General features: G+C 44.4%; 1 protein-coding gene across 4 annotated transcripts in view; it reads right to left on the bottom strand.

Annotated features, from left to right (window-relative positions):
• The window catches only part of LOC124544681 (copper-transporting ATPase 1), a 528,466-nt gene that overhangs the window by 182,178 nt on the left and 328,629 nt on the right, over nt 1-17,659 (bottom strand). For all 4 annotated transcript variants that reach the window (XM_047123307.1, XM_047123306.1, XM_047123310.1 and 1 more), the window contains one exon: nt 17,070-17,140. In XM_047123307.1, the coding sequence (XP_046979263.1) occupies nt 17,070-17,140 (71 nt within the window). The remainder of the gene's footprint in view (nt 1-17,069; nt 17,141-17,659) is intronic.

Raw genomic sequence — 17,659 nt, 5'->3', positions numbered from 1 at the left:
GTCACAATACGCCAGTCACTACTCTTGATGAACTGTGGTATCGTGTTGAAGCTGCATGGGCAGCTGTACCTGTACACCCATCCAAGCTCTGTTTGACTCAATGCCCAGGCGAACCAAGGCCATTATTACGGCCAGAGGTGGTTGTTCTGGGTACTGATTTCTCAGGATCTATGCACCCAAATTGCGTGAAAATGGAACCACATGTCAGTTCTAGTATAATATATTTGTCCAATCAATGCCCGTTTATCATCTGCATTTCTTCTTGGTGTAGCAATTTTAATGGCCAGTAGTGTAAGATCGACGTTTCATCCTGCTATGTTACTTGGTAATGACACATCAAACGAAAGTTACTTTCGACCGTAAGTGTTGCACATCAGCGTATGTATTTCATCAGTACCCTGCGAAAGCCTACTTACAATGTCTGAAGAACCAATATTATGAGAGGAACCTAGCAATATACAGAACCCCGTTCCCATGGGCACCAGCAAGACTGGTTGCTTGGTTGGTTGGTTGATTGATTGATTCGGGGGAGGCGACCAAACAGCGACGTTATCGGTCCTGTCAGATTAGGGGAAAATGGGGATGGATGTCGGTTGTGGCCTTTCAAAGAAACCACCGCGGTATTTACCTGGAGCAGTTTAGCGAAATCACGGAAAACCTAAACCAGGTTGGCTGGACGCGGGTTAGAACTGCCGTCCTCCCGAGTGCGAGTCCAGAGTGCTAACCACTGCGGCGGCTCGCTCCGGGCACCGCGGAGACAACGCCCGTACGCCAGCGTATTGGGGGTAACCCTCAGGGTGTGGTACATCTACGAATATTACCTTCAAACCACTGCTTACTGCATGGTACAGGGTACTTACACTATTTGATCAAAAATAGCCGAACACCTGGCTGAAAATGACTTACAAGTTCGCGTCGCCCTCCATCGGTAATTCAATATGGTGTTGGCCCACCCTCAGCCTTGATGACAGCTTCCACTCTCTCAGGCATACGTTCAGTAGAGTACTGGAAGGTTTCTTGGGGAATGGCAGCCCATTCTTCACGGACTGCTACACTGAGGAACGTATCGATGTCGGTCGGTGAGGCGTGGCACGAAGTCGGCGTTCCAAAACATCCCAAAGGTGTTCTATAGGATTCAGGTCAGGACTCTGTGCAGGCCAGTCCTTTACAGGGATGTTATTGTCGTGTAACGACTCCTCCACAGACCGTGCATTATGAACAGGTCCTCGATCGTGTTGAAAGATGCAGTCGCCAACCCCGAATTGCTCTCTAACATTGAGAATCCAGGCGGCGCTTAAAACATCAATGTAGGCCTGTGCTCTGACAGTGCCACACAAAACAACAAGGGGTACAAGCTCCTTCCATGAAAAACACGACCACACCGTAACACCACGGCCTCCAAATTTTACTGTTGGCACTACACACGCTGCCAGATGTTCACCGGGCATTCGCCATACCCACACCCTGCCAACGGTTCGCCACACTGAGTACCGTGATTCGTCACGTCACACAACATTTTTCCACTGTTCAATCGTCCAATGTTTACGCTCCTCACACCAAGCGAGGCGTCGTTTGGCATTTACCGGCGTGATGTGTGGCTTACGAGCAGCCGCTTGACCTTGAAATCCAAGTTTTCTCACCTCCCGCCTAACAGTCATAGTACTTGCAGTGGATCCTAATGCAGTTTGGAATTCCTGCGTGATGGTCTGGATAGATGTCTGTCTATTACACATTACGACCCCTCTTCAACTGTCGGCGGTGTGTCAGTCAACAGAGGAGTTCGGCCTGTACGCTTTTGTACTGTGCGTGTCCCTTCACGTTTCCACTTCAGTATTACATCGGAACCAGTGGACCGAGGGATGTTTAGGAGTGTCGAAATCTCGCCTACAGACGTATGACACAAGTGACACCCAATTACCTGACCACGTTCGAAGCCCGTGAGTTCCGCGGAGCACCCCATTCTGCTCTCTCACGATGTCGAATGACGGCTGATGTCGCTAATATGGAGTACCTGGCAGTAGGTGGCAGCACAATGCACCTAATATGTTTCTGTTTTTGGGTCTGTCCGGATACTTTTGATCACATAGTGTAGCATGGCACCACCGATTAGCGTCAGATGGGGGCCACCACTTCTGAAGCTTACCATGCCATATGCGTGATTTTCATATGCGTACATTATGAAAATACGTAGTTTCAATGATACACCACATTAAAGACTTCTCTACAATCCGCTGTTTCGAGTATGATTTATTATGCTATAGTGGCAGATGCCAGTGAGGTTATGAGTAAAGAATGGTTTATTTACGTGAAGAAAGTAGAGAATGTTTCTCTTATATGATGCATGAAAAAATTTGTGTGACAGGAAGCAAGTGTTATTTAACTAATGAAAGATGGATCTGTGGATTCACAGCAGCTGACTTTATTCCAAAAATTGTGAAAATTAATGTAATACTGGCACTATATTCAGGCAATCAGATTCTAGTACTGGAAACTTCAGTTATCTTCAGACACTTGCCCAGTGGATTCAGGAAAGGAAATAACAAGGTTTCTGATGGCAGAATTATTTCAGAGCCACAGTAGCTTTTTAAAAAGGGAATGAACTACACACCTATTACAGCGTTTTTCATTGCACGTCCACTATGCATAGTGGTAGCTGTCAAATCCGTTATACAAGACTTAATATTTTGTAATATTTCCAGTGCGAGAGTGAAAATATTAGCTTCTAAATTAGACTTTCGGCTGTCGTACATAGCAGCCAACATAACAGACAAAAGCTTTGAAACTTTACTTTTCAGAACCTGGTACAGATCTAAATATTTGAAAGACGTAATCACCAGATGTCCAGTATCCAAGCGGCGCTTTTAGTTTTACTTCAGCAAGTACTCCATCAATAACGTGAGTACCGGAGTTCTTAATTGAGCTCGAATCACACTCCTGCAAGTACCAAAATTAGTTGAAAGTGTTTCACATGTGGGTCTTCGTCTTTACTTTCGATATGATTCCTGGTGACCTTGGAAAGTAAAATTACAAACAAACTCTTTCACTTAATTTAATTGAAGCTGTGCAGACATACGTCAATTAATCTTCAATAACTGCCATTTAGTGAAAGACAGACAAAGTTTAAAGTAACTTGCTCTGAGTACCTAATGCAATGAAAAGTGGAAACATATTGCACCACATTTCCAAACCACTTCATGTAACAGAATCACCAGCTTACTGGTATGAAAACGCCAGTAAGCAGAAATAATAATTTGTACACAATTCCCACCTACCACAACCCAGAAAGATCCACTACTGTAGTTTAAGCATAAAATATGTCGTTCTCCCTTGAACAAATTATTTTCTGAGGTTGTAATTTACGCCTAAAATTTCTGCTTGATGTTTCCAACAAACCTGCGACTGAAAGTCCACGAGGTACCGAGCCATAACCCGATTTTTATATTTTTCATCTCCAGGAAGCTACAAACTGCTTATTCGACTAAACTTATGTTTATCACAGCCCATATTTCGTGTAGTGTCCGAATAAAACACACTGATCTGAATTTCCTCGATTGTCGACCAAAATCCGTGCTATCGAACGACGAGACCGGCTACTTTGCGACCGCGCACGTGGAGACGTACTCATTTGCAAAGATTGGCCGTCCTCGGCCGATGTCGGTCGCCGGCAAAATCCATCGATATCGGTACCACTGCGGCAGAAGCTTTACGCCGCACAGCGAAGAATCCGTAACAACTTGGTGCTGTGCCCATCTCTAACCACCCGATTTTCATTCCCTCTTTTTCGACTGCGCAGTCTTTCTGAAGGCCAGGCGCTTCCCAGAAGACGAAATGCTGATTTCCGAGGTCACATCCTGGCTTCTGACGCAACATACCGGCGGGTACAGCTCGCGTCTCTGCAACTGTATATAGCGACTGCCAAGAGACATCTTTACACCGGAGCGAATAAAAGTAGGCACAAGCCGCTACGCATTACCAGACAATTCGCCAGACTTCGCAACCATTCGCTCTGTGTCTGGGAACGAGCGCTTACAGTAGAGGCAACAAAAGAGAACATAGCCAATAAAAGATGCCTTATTGGTTCCTTAGCGCTAATAATCGTCACACAGAATATAACACTACATATGTAATAAAACGGAACACCTGCAGCCATCCTTACGATGTTATTTATTGTGTGGCTACCAGTTTCGGTGTTTTAGTACATCATCTTCAGGCCTTAACTGACGCTGAAAGGGTTAACTCAAAAAAATGGTTCAAATGGCTCTGACTGCTATGGGACTTAACTGATGACCTCATCAGTCCCCTAGAACTTAGAACTACTTAAACCTAACCAACCTAGGGACATCACACACATCCATGCCCGAGGCAGGATTCGAACCTACGACCGTAGCGGTCGCGCGGTTTCAGACTAAAGCGCCTAGAACCGCTCGACCACACAGGCCGGCAACCACAATTAAGTCAATGTCTTAATTGTGGTTATTAATCACTTCATGGTGGTTACATGAGTTACAATTTCTGGTATTAATTGCTTTTATGTCGTTCTAAAGGTAGTCTGCGAAAACCAGTTCATGTATGGTAGCCACTGATGGAATTGTGTATAAGATTTGAGTTGTTGTGCATCTTCAGGTTTTGGCGGCGCAAAGACTGTTCCATTAAGTTTCGGGTGTGCAGCCGCAAGTAATCTCCTCCTCCTAATATTTCGGCTGCATAACGTTCAGCCATCTTCAGAGTGAGCCGCAAGACTGCCGCTCCAGTGTTTTTTTGTTGTGTCACTTTGTTGAAGAGAGGCCCATCGGCTTTGCCGATTCGCCGTGTATTTTTGTGTATGTTTGGTTGGTTGTGCTGTGGTGGCACTATTTATTTGACTTTGGGGGATAGGAATGTTATTTTTTTTCGGACTGTGTCCGCCAATCCGCCTCCTTGGTTGGTGGTCTGTTCTTCCTCTTCGGGAGTTGTGTGGTTCTCGTTGTCTTCTTGATTTCTTGTTGCTTCTTAGGTGATTGCCGTTGGGTTGTCGTACTTTGGTTGTGGATGTGAGTCCTAGTTTCTTAGTTCTTTATAATGCTAATCCTACCTATCATTATACACAGTGAATTTGCACACATTTAATTTCTAATACTACCTAACCTTATGAGCTATGGGTTTTGCTAGTTATGCATTTATATTGAGAGATGGTTGTTATTTTAATCTAACTACTCACTATATGCTAGTTCTAATCTACAAGGGGTGGCTGGTGATTTTGACTATTTGCATCATTTATGTCTACTCTATTCTACTAGTCGTCAGCTTGGTCTGCTGGTTCGTCAATTATGCTACGTGGCACGCGTTGCTTGTGCCAATGTTTGGGTTTACTGGTGCCTACGTTAGTTAGTTGCCTACAGTTGTCTCTTATTATATCTAGTTTGTTGTGAACCCGTGTTGCTAATTTCTTGACTGTTTCGTCCAACATGTCCATCTCCATGATCTCGTGGAGGTGTCTGGTACGTGCCCATGGTGGGGCCCCTAGGATCCAGCGCAGCACTTTGTTTTGAACGATTTGTAGTTGGTGTCTGGTTGTTCTGCTTGCAGTGCCCCAAGAGGTGCAGCCATATGTCATCGTCGGGAGGATTGCAGTTTTGTATAATGTCCGTTTGGTTTCTTGCTTTAGGTTTTTGCTTTTGAAAATGGGATAGAGGGCCTTTGCTAGGTTTTGGGCTTTTTGTTTCTTTTCCTTAATGTGACGGTGGTAGAGCAATTTTTTGTCCAATATGACGCCTAAATATTTTACTTCGTCCCTCCACGGGAGTTCTTGTGCATTTAGTCGCAGGTTTTCTTCAAGGATAGGTCTTTTCCTTGTAAAGTAAACTGCGGCTGATTTCCCTGCGTTCAGTTGCATTTTATTTTGTCGACACCATGCTTCCACTAGGGTTACTTGTCGCTGCAGCCTTTTGATATTGGTGAGGTGACGCTTGCCGCTTGTGAAAAAGGCTGTATCGTCAGCGAACTGGGCGATATTTACTCCTGGCTCTAGTGGGATGTCGTTTGCGTAGATGTTAAACAGGGTCGGCGAGAGAACTGATCCTTGGGGTATTCCTGCAGTCAGCGGTCGTGTGGATGAGTGTTTTCCGTCAATTTCGACTACGAAGTGTCTGTCGGTCAGGAAGCTGTCTATAATTTTGATGTAGGTGGCCGGGATGGATGTTTGTCTGAGGAGTTTCCATATGAGGTTCTGATGCCATACTTTGTCGAATGCTTTTTCCCAATCAAGGAAGATGGCGGCTGTTGAGTTTTCGTAGTTCATGTTTTGGGCAATATGTTCGGTTAACCGGAGTACTTGAAGTTCAGCAGAAACTTTCCTTTGGAAGCCAAATTGTTCTGCCCGGATGGTGTTGTCTTCGGTGAGGGCTTTTTGGATGCGGTTTAGGATAACCCTTTCTAGAATTTTCCCCATGGTGTGAAGGAGGCTTATGGGTCTGTTGTTGGCTGGTAGGCTGGGGTTTTTTCCTGCTTTTGGAATTGTTATCAATTTTGCTTTCTTCCATGTAGTGGGGAAGTAATTCAGTTGTAGACATCTGTTTATTATTCTAGTCAGGAGGACAAGGGGTTTTCTAGGGAGGTTTTTGAGATGCATGTGGGTTATTCTGTCGAGACCTGGGGCTGTTTTTCCGCTTCGTTTTCGTATTTCTCTCCGTATTTCGCTGGGTGTGGCTAGTTCTGGTGGTATGGCTGGAATTGTGTTTCTGAGTGCTTCAGTTTCACGGCGCATTATTCTGTCTTTTTCGTGGTCTTCCCTCGTGCGAACGTCGTACTGGGGTAGGGAGTTTTGGTCTTCGAAAGTGTCAGCTAATAATTCGGCTCTTGCCAGGGCATCGAATACGGTGCCTTGTTGGCCTGATAGGGCCCTCTTCCCCGTTGGCTGGCTTTTTAGGTTTGTGACTAATTTCCATTCGTCCTGTGATTGGAGCCTGAATGTTTCCATGAGGTCGTTCCAACTTTCGGCGCGCCATTCTGTGAGGCGTTTCTGCAGTTCTCTTGTTAGTTTATTCATTTCTGTGCGGTCCCTAGGGTCGCGTGTTCGTTGCCATCGCTTTCGTGCCATGTTTTTCAGGTGTCGGAGGTCTTGCAGTAGTGGGGGAAGGTTTTCTTGCTGTTTTTCTACTGTTGTTGTTGTGGTGGCGTTTTTGGCGGCTATTTGGATGTCTTTTGTTAGCTTCTGTATTGCTTTATCTACTTTGTTGACTGTGGTGAGGTCGGTGGTTGGTCGAGAGGAGGCTGTTAATGTCGTTCTATATTGGTCCCAATTTATGTTTATGGTTTTCGTTTGTGGTTGAGATGGTGGTCTTATCTTACGGATGTTGACGAGTACTGGGTGATGGTCGGATGTCAGGTTGTTGCAGACTGTCATTTTTACATTGCCTATTGGGCCCTTGGTTAATATAATGTCAAGGACATCTGGTCTCTGTTGGGGTAGGAGTGGTGTTCGTGTGGGGTCGTCTGGCCCTTGGACGATAAACTGGAGCGTTTCTTCCAGCGATTGCAGCTTATTTCCCTTCGGGTTCACTATCCGCGAGTTCCAAAAGGGATGTTTTGCGTTTAGGTCTCCCCCTAGGAGAATTTTGGGGTGGAGATCTAGTACTGCTCGTAAGTCGTCTTCTAGAAGCTGGCGGTTGGGGGCGAGGTATGTGGCCCCGATTAGTATCGCCCCATCGTCGGTGTTTATTTTGGCGAGAGTGACTTCCATTTGTTGCAGTTCTGGGCAGCTCACTGGGTCATGAGTTATTGTGTTCTTAATGAGTATTGCTGTGCCTCCACCTCGTTGGTTCCGTCGGTCGGTTCTGTAACAAGTCATGTTTCGGAGTCGGAAGTTGTCTGATGGCTGCAGGTGGGTTTCTGTAATTAGCATGATGTCAATGTCTTTTTCAGCTATGAACGCTTGAGTTTCGATCTTCTTGCGTTTGATGCCATTTGCGTTCCAGACGCAAATGGTTATGTCACGTTTTTGCCTCCTGTGTCCCGCCATTTTTACTCCGTGAGCATTATGGCTGCTTCCAGCAGTATTACTGCCTTCGCTGTTTTGTCTTTTGCTGTGCGGAGTTTGTTGGCCGTAGTGATGATGGTTGTCACGAGGTTTTGTTTACTGAAAAGTTGCAATGTGGACAGTATCTCCGCCAGTGCTGTTCCCAGTTCAGTGGGCCTGTGATCTGCTGGTGGTTGATGATGTGGTGGGGCGCCCAGTTGTTGTCGGGTTGGAGTGCCTGGGGCCACGGTTTTGTCGTGTTGTAAATGTTGTTGTGGAGGTGTGGTTACATTTGCGTAAGTGCGGTCGGTTACCCGAATATCTCTTGTGATGGTGGCGTTTGCCGCTGTCTGTCGTCTGTCGGTGTATCTTGCTGAGTCTGACTGTAGTTCGGTTCTTGTGTATTCTTGACGGGTCGCGTTTTGGGCTGGTCTGAATGGCTTTAGCCTCTTTTGATAGTGTTCGCACCCTTTAAAGTTTGCTGGGTGGTTCCCTTTGCAGTTTGCGCAGGTGGGTGGTTCTGATCGTGGCTTCTGACAGTCCTTGGAGTGGTGTAGTCCGGCGCAGCGTACACATCGTGCTGGTAGCTGACAGTAGTTCGCGGTGTGGTCTAGTCTTTGGCATCGGTGGCACTGTGCAGGACCATTTTTCGCTCTGTATGCCTCCACACGTACCACCATCCCCAGCAAGCCACGTATGTCATACAGTTTGTCGGCGTCTTTGATTTGTGGCGTTGCAATTTGGTAAGTTCCCTGGGGGATGAGTTGATGTGTCTCTCTGTCCCTCTTTTTGTGTTCAAAAACGGACACGATCTGGTGGCCTTTTTGTGTAAGTGCTGCTTTAATTTCGTCTTCCGGTGTGTTGGGTAGTAGTCCTTTCATGACAAAGCGTCTACAGCGTTGGTCGGCAAGCTGGTGACCGTAGTAGGGTAGATTTTCCTGTCTCAGGAATTTTTCTGCCTCCCTGTAGTCTTCCGCAGTGTCGAAGTGGTATTTGACGCTGTCTCCGCGGAAGATGGCTTTTAGTGGCCCCTTGACCTTTTCCTTCAGGGTTTTGTTTAGCTTTTGGAAGTCGCATGGTTGATGTACAACGATAGGTGGTACTTTGTTGTTGGCTGCGCTGCGCCCCGCTTGAGGTTGCAGTGTGTGTTGTGATGCCTGTTGCTGTTGTTCGGTGTTCTTGAGTTCAGATGTGGATGGTTTACCCGGTGTGTCAGTGTTCTCTGGCTCTTTTGGCTCGTTCTGCGTCAGCAGAGCTGCCGGTAACACTTCCAGTGTGTCAGTGCTCGCTTCGTCCCTTTATGTTGTACCGCGCGACTGCGCATGCGGCCACAGATGCAAATGCGCCACAGACGTTGGTCGGCGGCAGAGACGTGCATAATGCGGGAGTTGTATCTATGACTCCGCAGTTGATCTGTGTTGGCATATCGATATATCATTGTGAGCTGCACTGTGACGACGTCTTTGCGAGTTTATTACAGCAAGTGCCAGATTCCAGGATTTATCAAGATTGAAACGACTATCTCTATTAATTAACGTCTCTGGCGCATTTGCATCTGTGGCCGCCATGCGCAGTCGCGCGGTACAACAGTATAAAGGGACGAAGCGAGCACTGGAGCGGCAGTCTTGCGGCTCACTCTGAAGATGGCTGAACGTTATACAGCCGAAATATTAGAAGAAGAAGGAGATTTCTTTCGGCTGCACGCCCGAAACTTAATGGAACGATTTGAGTTGTAGAAAAATTTCCACTACCACTCACAATAAAAGATTATTTATTTGTCACACGACCCGTGTTCATGTACATGTTTATATTGCTGGAGATCACTGTATGATATAAACATGTAGACGAATGTATAAACACCTGAGGATGGGTACAAGCCCGAAACCGGTCCTGTGAGGAATAAATAATCTTTTATTGTGACTGGTAGCGGAAATTTTTCTATATCCTCTAAAGGGTCACAGAGTTCAACAGCACCCACTATGGATAAAATTCACGATGTGAGTTGTTTGAAGATGTGGACCGAAAAACCGAAACTGGTAGCCACTTGCGGTTGAAAAAATGCGGAATTTGTTGTGGGACACCTTGGAATACTTCTGCTCCAGTTTCATGAAGTTTCGGTAGGTGCAGGAGCTATATACAGCTTTCAAAATGACGTCTGCAACAGAGGCACGTTCCAAGCAGAGAGCTGTCACTAAGTTTCTTTTGGCGGAAAACCAGACCATCGCAGATATTCACAGCCGCTTGCAGAATGTCTACGGGGCTTTGGCAGTGAACAAAAGCAAGGTGAGTCGGGCGAGGCGTCTGTCATGTCGCAACCAGATCGCGCAGACACCCCCGACCTGCCGCGTGCCGGCCGGTCGCACGCAGCTGCGACTCCTGCACGGTTGGAACGTGCGGACACACTCGTTCGAGGTGGTCGACGGATCGCAGTCAAACACCCCGCTGCTCGACTGGACGTCCCTGTTGGTACTGCTAAACACCCGACAGGAGTTCACAAAACTTCACTGGAGTGTTCTTGCTCATCCACCCTACAATTCGGATGTCGCACCTTCCGACTTCCATCATATGGCTCAATGAAAGATGCACTCAGAAAACCATCCTGCTTTCAGAAAAAAAAAGTATGTTGCATTACTCACTGAACGCCCCTTGTACATGGAGGGAAAGAAGGAAAACGGCAATACCGTGAGACAGTTGCTTTAGCATCGCATCGTGAATAGTTAAAATGGGAACGATGTTTTCGTTCCTTTCACCACTTTCTACTCCACATACCATGTTTCCTCCTTTTTTTGTCGTAACAGAAGCGAAGAGGCTGCCAAATCCAGCATATCGCCGTCTGACCTCGACGTTTTCTGGCGAATAAGCTGATGCTTGTAGAAGCATGCCTGAGCCGCGTGGGGGCGCGGCGAACTTGTGAACACTCGCGCATGTGCGGTTGTCAAGCATCCAGTTCGTTTGCGGCCACTTTCACAGCAAGGTTCGTGCACGACTAAAGCGGCCCCTAGACGGTCAATAAGAGTGCACAATAATATTGTGCAATATTACTGGCGTTGCCATAGACCGCCCAGTAATACTGTGCAATAATACTGTGATTTCGGAATATCGACAATAAGACGCTGCTGCTGTGATAATTGCCCATCTTTGTTGCAACAGAAAATAGGTTAATGGAAAACTGGGTCAAACACCACTCACGAAAACTAGCCGAGAGAACCGAGACTGAACGAAAAAAAAAAGATTATCATAAACTTTTTATACAATGATACATTACTGGAAATGTTTGTCAACATACAAAGGCATCCCCCGCACAGGCACTTGCAACTTTCCTATGTAGCACGCGCGTCCGTGTCATCGTATTTTATACGTTTCTGTCTGGCACACAGATAGCTAACACATTCCTACGTGAAAAGTCGGGGCAATTCTAGTGATCTCGATACGTTATTCTGTCTGGCATTTGTTCTAGAAAAGTCGCAAATATTTTACTATTTTCTTGTACAGAGAACTTTCGATACGTAGCGTTACAAATACGGACTATTCGCTGAATAGGAGGCGAGTTTACATGCAGAAGCACAAATATTAAGACTGAAGAATCAATAAGTAAAAAGTCCTAAATGTAGGAAGTGCAAGTGTGAAGATTAGTCAAGAGTAAGAGTGATCAGCTGATTGTGAAGTATTAACAATAGTAATTGATAGTAACTTCTCAGTAAAAATATTGTTACGAGACGCTCCGGTAACAGTGACTTTCGAGAAGATTCCTAAAAGCGCATTACTACTATATAGGTCCTCTATCGAATGCACAAGAAAGAAACGGAATCGACAATATTAGGAAAGTTTTTTTTTTTTTTTTTTTTTTTTTTTTTTTTTTTTTTTTTTTTTTTTTACGACTGACATGAGGGAACGTTATGCTGAAGAAAATGTTTATCATTTAAAATTCAACTTACTTTTGCCCTCACAACTTCTGGAACATTACGGTAATGATGTGGCACATAAACTGCATCAGTGCTTAACTGAACTATAGTTCTTTGAAGAAGAATCACTCTATGTGGTTAAAAGGAGACTAATGGGAGAGATTCTTCAATACAAGCAAACGAGCATAATCGCCCTTAATGATGGTGATTCTGTTATGCAGGCGTTGTTTGTTTGTCCTAGATCTAACTATCCTACTGTGCACACACGGTACAAAATATTTGCTTGTCTACCCGCATCTATTGCTACAGTAGAAGGAAGTTTTTGAGCATTGCGGAGTACGAAGACATGGCGGAAGTCGACAACGGAGGAGGATCGACTTAATGGCTTAGCTTTGTTGAACACTCACCCTGACATTGATTGTCCAATTGACGATGTAATTAACCAACTTGCCAGGAAGAATAGGCACATAGAATTCATCATTTAAGGAAGAGAACAGCAATTGTAACTTTTTAAATATCATAAGATGGCATTGTCTTGTATATGCGTACAATCAGTTTAAATAAAACCTTCTTAAACTTTGCATGTGACTTGATTTTTTTTTTATTACGGTAAAAGCAAAGGCAGCTCAAGGTATCTTTAGCGCCCCCTCCACGAGGTTTTTCTGTATCCGCCACTGTCCTACCATAACGCTCTTTCGTCTTGTTTTGAACTCATTTTCAGCACCACAACAAAACAACAGTGAACACAATGATATCCAGTCTGCAGCACTCGAGATAGTGGCAAGGATATTGTCAATACTGCCCACATGCGGCACAGTATTTCCAGTCAGCGTAAAATAATTCAGATGTTTTTCGTGTTCTCAGTATTATTGCGCAACCTCTCTATCTCACACTTGTACGTTCAGTGTTGTTGTGCCTCAGGAAACACTGTGTGACCGTCTAAAGGGAGCTTCAGCTGCCTTTCTTGTGACGACATGAACACTTAGCAATCAGAGGACACGGCGGCAACGCCAGCCACCAAGCTGGCTCTGCTCATCACAGCCGGATCTGGCCGACACACACACACACACACACACACACACACACTGGAGGGAGACGGTCGCACGGTGTCAACCGCGCTCCCACAGGATAAGTAACTCTCGCGTCCAGGTCCGGGATTTACACAGCCAAACCACCTGACGCAAGGCCTGTACTAACATTTACAAAGCACATTCTATTTTTGTCAATAAATTTCCGTAACGCATTCCACACTGTACCGTAAGGGCAAACAAAATACTGCCAGTACGAGGTGTGATCAAAAGTATCGAGAATTTATTAGTTTCGCGGGCTTTATACATCGCATTTTCAGTTGTCGTTATCTCGTTGATAACACGTGTTCCTGATCCACGTTTCCATTTCCAGATGTTTTGAATCGTTAGTTTACTGTTGACAGTCGAGAAGGTTCTACGAGTTTTCGAGTGCTCGGCGAATTTTTACTTTCGACAGACATGGATCAAAGAATGTCCATTAAATTTTGCTTGAAAATGAATAAAGTGCAGCACCGCGTTAGAAATGTTTGCTGTAGCTTTTGGGCTATCTACTATGATTAAGAAAAGAGTCTACCAGTGGTCTAAACCTTTGGAAGAGGGTCGAGAAGACGTTGAAGTCGATGACCGGATTGGACGCCCTGGCACATCAATTACTGACGACAGTATGGAAGGCGTAGAGGAAATGGTTCTGACAAATCGCCAAATCACTATTAGAGAGGTTGCCGATGATGTCAGCTAATGCCAAAGCTATATTTCGGGTATTTTGGACATGAAACGCGAAGCAGTACAGTTTGTTCCAAAGTTCTTTGATTTCGAACAAAAACGGCGTTGCGTAGACACGGCTCAGAAATTGCTAAATGAAGTCGACAACGACACAGAACTTCTACAGAAGGTTACAACAGGTGACGAAACATGGGTATACGGGTGTGACGTCCAAACCAAGACCCAATCGTGACAAAGGAAATTGCCTGTAGAGCCAAGACGGAAAAAAATTCGACAAGCTAGATCACATGTGAAGTTTCTTCTGACTGTTTTCTTAGACTACAATGGGGCCGTGTATCACGATTCCTCTCTCAATGTCGTGCGGTCATTACCTGGAAGTTACTAATCTTTTGCGTGATGTAATCCGAAGGAAACGACCAGAATTGTGGCAAACGCACTCGTGCAAATTGCATCAAGATAGTGCTCCTCCTCACACCTCAATGCTTGTCATGATTGTTTGGCGAAACATAAAACCGTTACGTTGCCTCGGCCACCGTATTAGCCATACACGGCCCCATGGATTTCTTTCTATTCCTGAGGTTGAAGAGAACTGAGAGAGGTCTTCGTTTACCCACCACTGATCAGATGAAAACAAGACTGCTGAAGGAACTGGACACCATAATGAAAAGTGAGTTCCAGAAGTGCTTCCAAGGTTGGAAAAAAAGTGCTGGCACAAGTGTATTACATCTGAGGGGGATTACTTTGAAGGGACAAAGTTGTTGATGATGAAGAAAAACAGATACTTTACGAAAAACAAAAATTCCTATACTTTTTGATCACACCTCAGGTTCCTTTAACTCTGCAAGTGGCTAAGACAATCTAACTGATAGAACTCTTGACTGTACCATGAGACAGGTGCCAATTCAAAGATGTCCAGTTGGGCGAGGGTGGGTGTGGATGGTGGATGGTGCATGGGGGGGGGGGGGGGGTGTCATGATCACAACCCCCCCCCCCCCCCTGCGATAATATTCTATGTAACTAAGCGACTATCCTGGGACACAGAACCCAAACCCAGTTGCAGGTTGCCTTCTGACAGATTCCAAGAGCAACAAAAATTTGATTTTCAAGACATACTGGCTGAATTTAAAAATTTAAAATGTGGTTATAATGTACACAGTAAGTGGTATAATCTCATATGAAAGGTCCAACACAATAAGACAATTATTATAGTTGCAGGTTGTGTATATGTCCTTAGATTGTGCAGATACCCAGACCACACTCATCCAATATTTGAGAATGATATCACTTAGCAACTTCCAACAAACTTTACACATAATTTCACACCTTTCCAAAACTTTTTCTCACCGACATTCTCCCCCTTCTCCCCCCCCCCCCCTCCCTCCTCCAGCTAATGACTGCTTAGTGCTCATTATGTCATAACAAAGGCAGCTTAGTCACATGTAAATCAGTAGTTGTCACCTTAGAAAAGTATTGCTGTTCTAATATAATTGGCAGTAGCCCTTCTAGCTGACAACGTAAAGAAGTGCCTTATTATATCTTCAAGTAGCAATTTCATTGTGAATTTGAAAGGAATTCCCGCCTCTTCATAGTTCATAAGTTAGTACCTGCCAATTTCATTCTCATTTGGAGTTTTGCAAAAGGTGTAGATTCACTCAGTAATAAAATACTACATGCTTATGTTATAGTGTGTTTGAAACCGATAGTTCAGCCAGTACATTCTTAACTGAAGGTCTGGGACTTGGTCCCATTTGAGCACTAATTTTCAATTGTTTACTTCTCACTTCTTTTACTTATGAATATCAAAAATGCCAATTGCACCAAGTTATGCACTCCACCTTAAACTGGATAAGCCAATTTTAAGATTAGCTCAGTACCAACCCCCCCCCCCCCCCCCCACACACACACACACACACACACACACACAAAGTTTAAGACAATTACGTTACCACCACAGGTGTACGCCGCAAAGGGTTGGGCCAAGAGCACACACTTGTCTACCCCCACTACAACACACCTCCAGAGTCTGGAGTGCAAAGCTTTCATCCATTGCAGAATTCTGATACACTTCTAGAAGTGATAGGGTAACACCAATTCTCTTGGATATAATGTTTTTCGTGGCATCCATAAAGTTTAGCCCTTGTGGCATGACATGTCTAAAGCATATCAACTCATTTATATAAAAAATAGTAATTTTAGACTCTTGGCTTCCCCTCCCCTCACAAGCCCCCCCCCCCCTCCCTTCCTCCATGATAAATTCATCTGGATGGCCACAACTGCCACTCTTTGTTACAGACATGTATTGGAAATGTGACAATGTATCTCTATCAACAAGACCTTACGTACCTTGTTTTCAGTATCAGAGTAAATTTCCATCTGGAAAGCCAATAAAAATAGAATTGCTGGCTAGTATTTACTTTCAGGAGCCAAAATCTTTAGTACTGCCAACAACCACACATGAAAGTAAAATTCACATCATTATCCTAGTGTCTGTAGTTGTTAGTTCCTTCCTTCCTTGAGGAGGAGAGAGGGATAGAGTGGGAGGGACCCTCCTGTTGCAAAGATGAGGTCAGTTTTGACCCTCCAAACTTTGCCCCTCTCTCCTACCTGACAAAGGAACTAATGGCTCCAAGGGCTAGGATAACATCCCACCTCCTCTTTTATGTGTATCCAGCTGGTCAGCAACTCTGTCTCATATTTATTAGTTACATAGTATTATCAGGAAGATCATCTGGTTTTCTTTTTAAAGTAATTGGAGCACATTGCCAGAATTATTTACAAGCAGGTTTATGCAGAGATATGAAGATCACTGATGTTGGTCATGACACAGTTTTCTGCAATTGAAGGTACATATTCACAGTCAGCACCTGATTACAACTGTAACAATCTAGTTGGAAGACATGTATTATGCACCTGAAGAGGAGGAATTCCAAACTACATATCAAAACCCCAATTTTAAAAATATTATGTGATATTGGTTTGGTTTGCAACAGTTCAACTGGTACCTTTATGGGCTAAAAGTTGTGAACCCTCTGATGCAAGCTGCCAACTCACATGAAAAATCTTAAGTAATTTTCTGTAAAACGAAGAACATGTATACACTGTCATACTGAAAGACAATGCTCAAAACAGGTGTAACAATGTTATTGACAAGAACAGATTTACAAAATAAATGAAGTTCAAATCAAGCATCACAGTCGTCACTTACAGCTGAACACACTACTTGGCATTTTTATGGCACAAATAGAGGTTTGCTTACATCTTACATTTTGTCTTCCAGTTGCATAAAGGCTCTTCTCCAATTAGTTTTACGACAAAAGTTTGCACGTGATTACCATTCCAGAAGGGACACATTAAATTATTATAGGCAATGAACTACAAGCAATCAGGCTCCGTTATATTACGAACTAAAGATGCAACACTTACCGCTTTAGCAGCAGCGAGGAAGCGACGACAGAGACGGAACTTAGTGCCATCGCAGCAGAGGCCATCCATGGCTGCAACAGACAATAAATGCAGGGGAATACATACATACATACACTTGTGTGTGTGTGTGTGTTTTTGACAAAGGCCTTGTTGGCCAAAAGTTAATTTTCCGACAGCCTTTTTGGTGTGCTTTTCTGCGACTCAGCATCTCTGCTATATGGTGAGTAGCGACTATCCTTTTCATTACAGTGTAAGACTTAAACTGTTAGCCATAAACTACACCTACATCCATACTCTGCAAACCACTGCGAAGTGCTTGCTTCCCACTGCATCACTCCTCCTCCTCCTCCTCCTCCTCCTCCTCCCTGTCCCCCTTCCCTGTCAACTTGTAAAATGACTGCTCCAATGCTCTATGTGCACTGTACTGTTAATGTACGAGGGCTATCGACAAAGTACATTACGTTTTGGAATTAAAAATAAATAAAGTATTGGAAATTTCTTTTATTATATACAGATGAAAGCCACATTTAAATACTACTTTTCTACATAGTTACCATTTAAATTAAGGCACTAGCGATGGACGAGCTTGG

The sequence above is a fragment of the Schistocerca americana genome, chromosome 8 (assembly GCF_021461395.2).
Source record: "Schistocerca americana isolate TAMUIC-IGC-003095 chromosome 8, iqSchAmer2.1, whole genome shotgun sequence".
NCBI classification, from domain to species: Eukaryota; Metazoa; Arthropoda; class Insecta; order Orthoptera; family Acrididae; genus Schistocerca; species Schistocerca americana.
The sequence above is the reverse complement of the archived record's forward strand: the minus strand, read 5'-3'. Positions and strand labels throughout refer to the sequence as shown.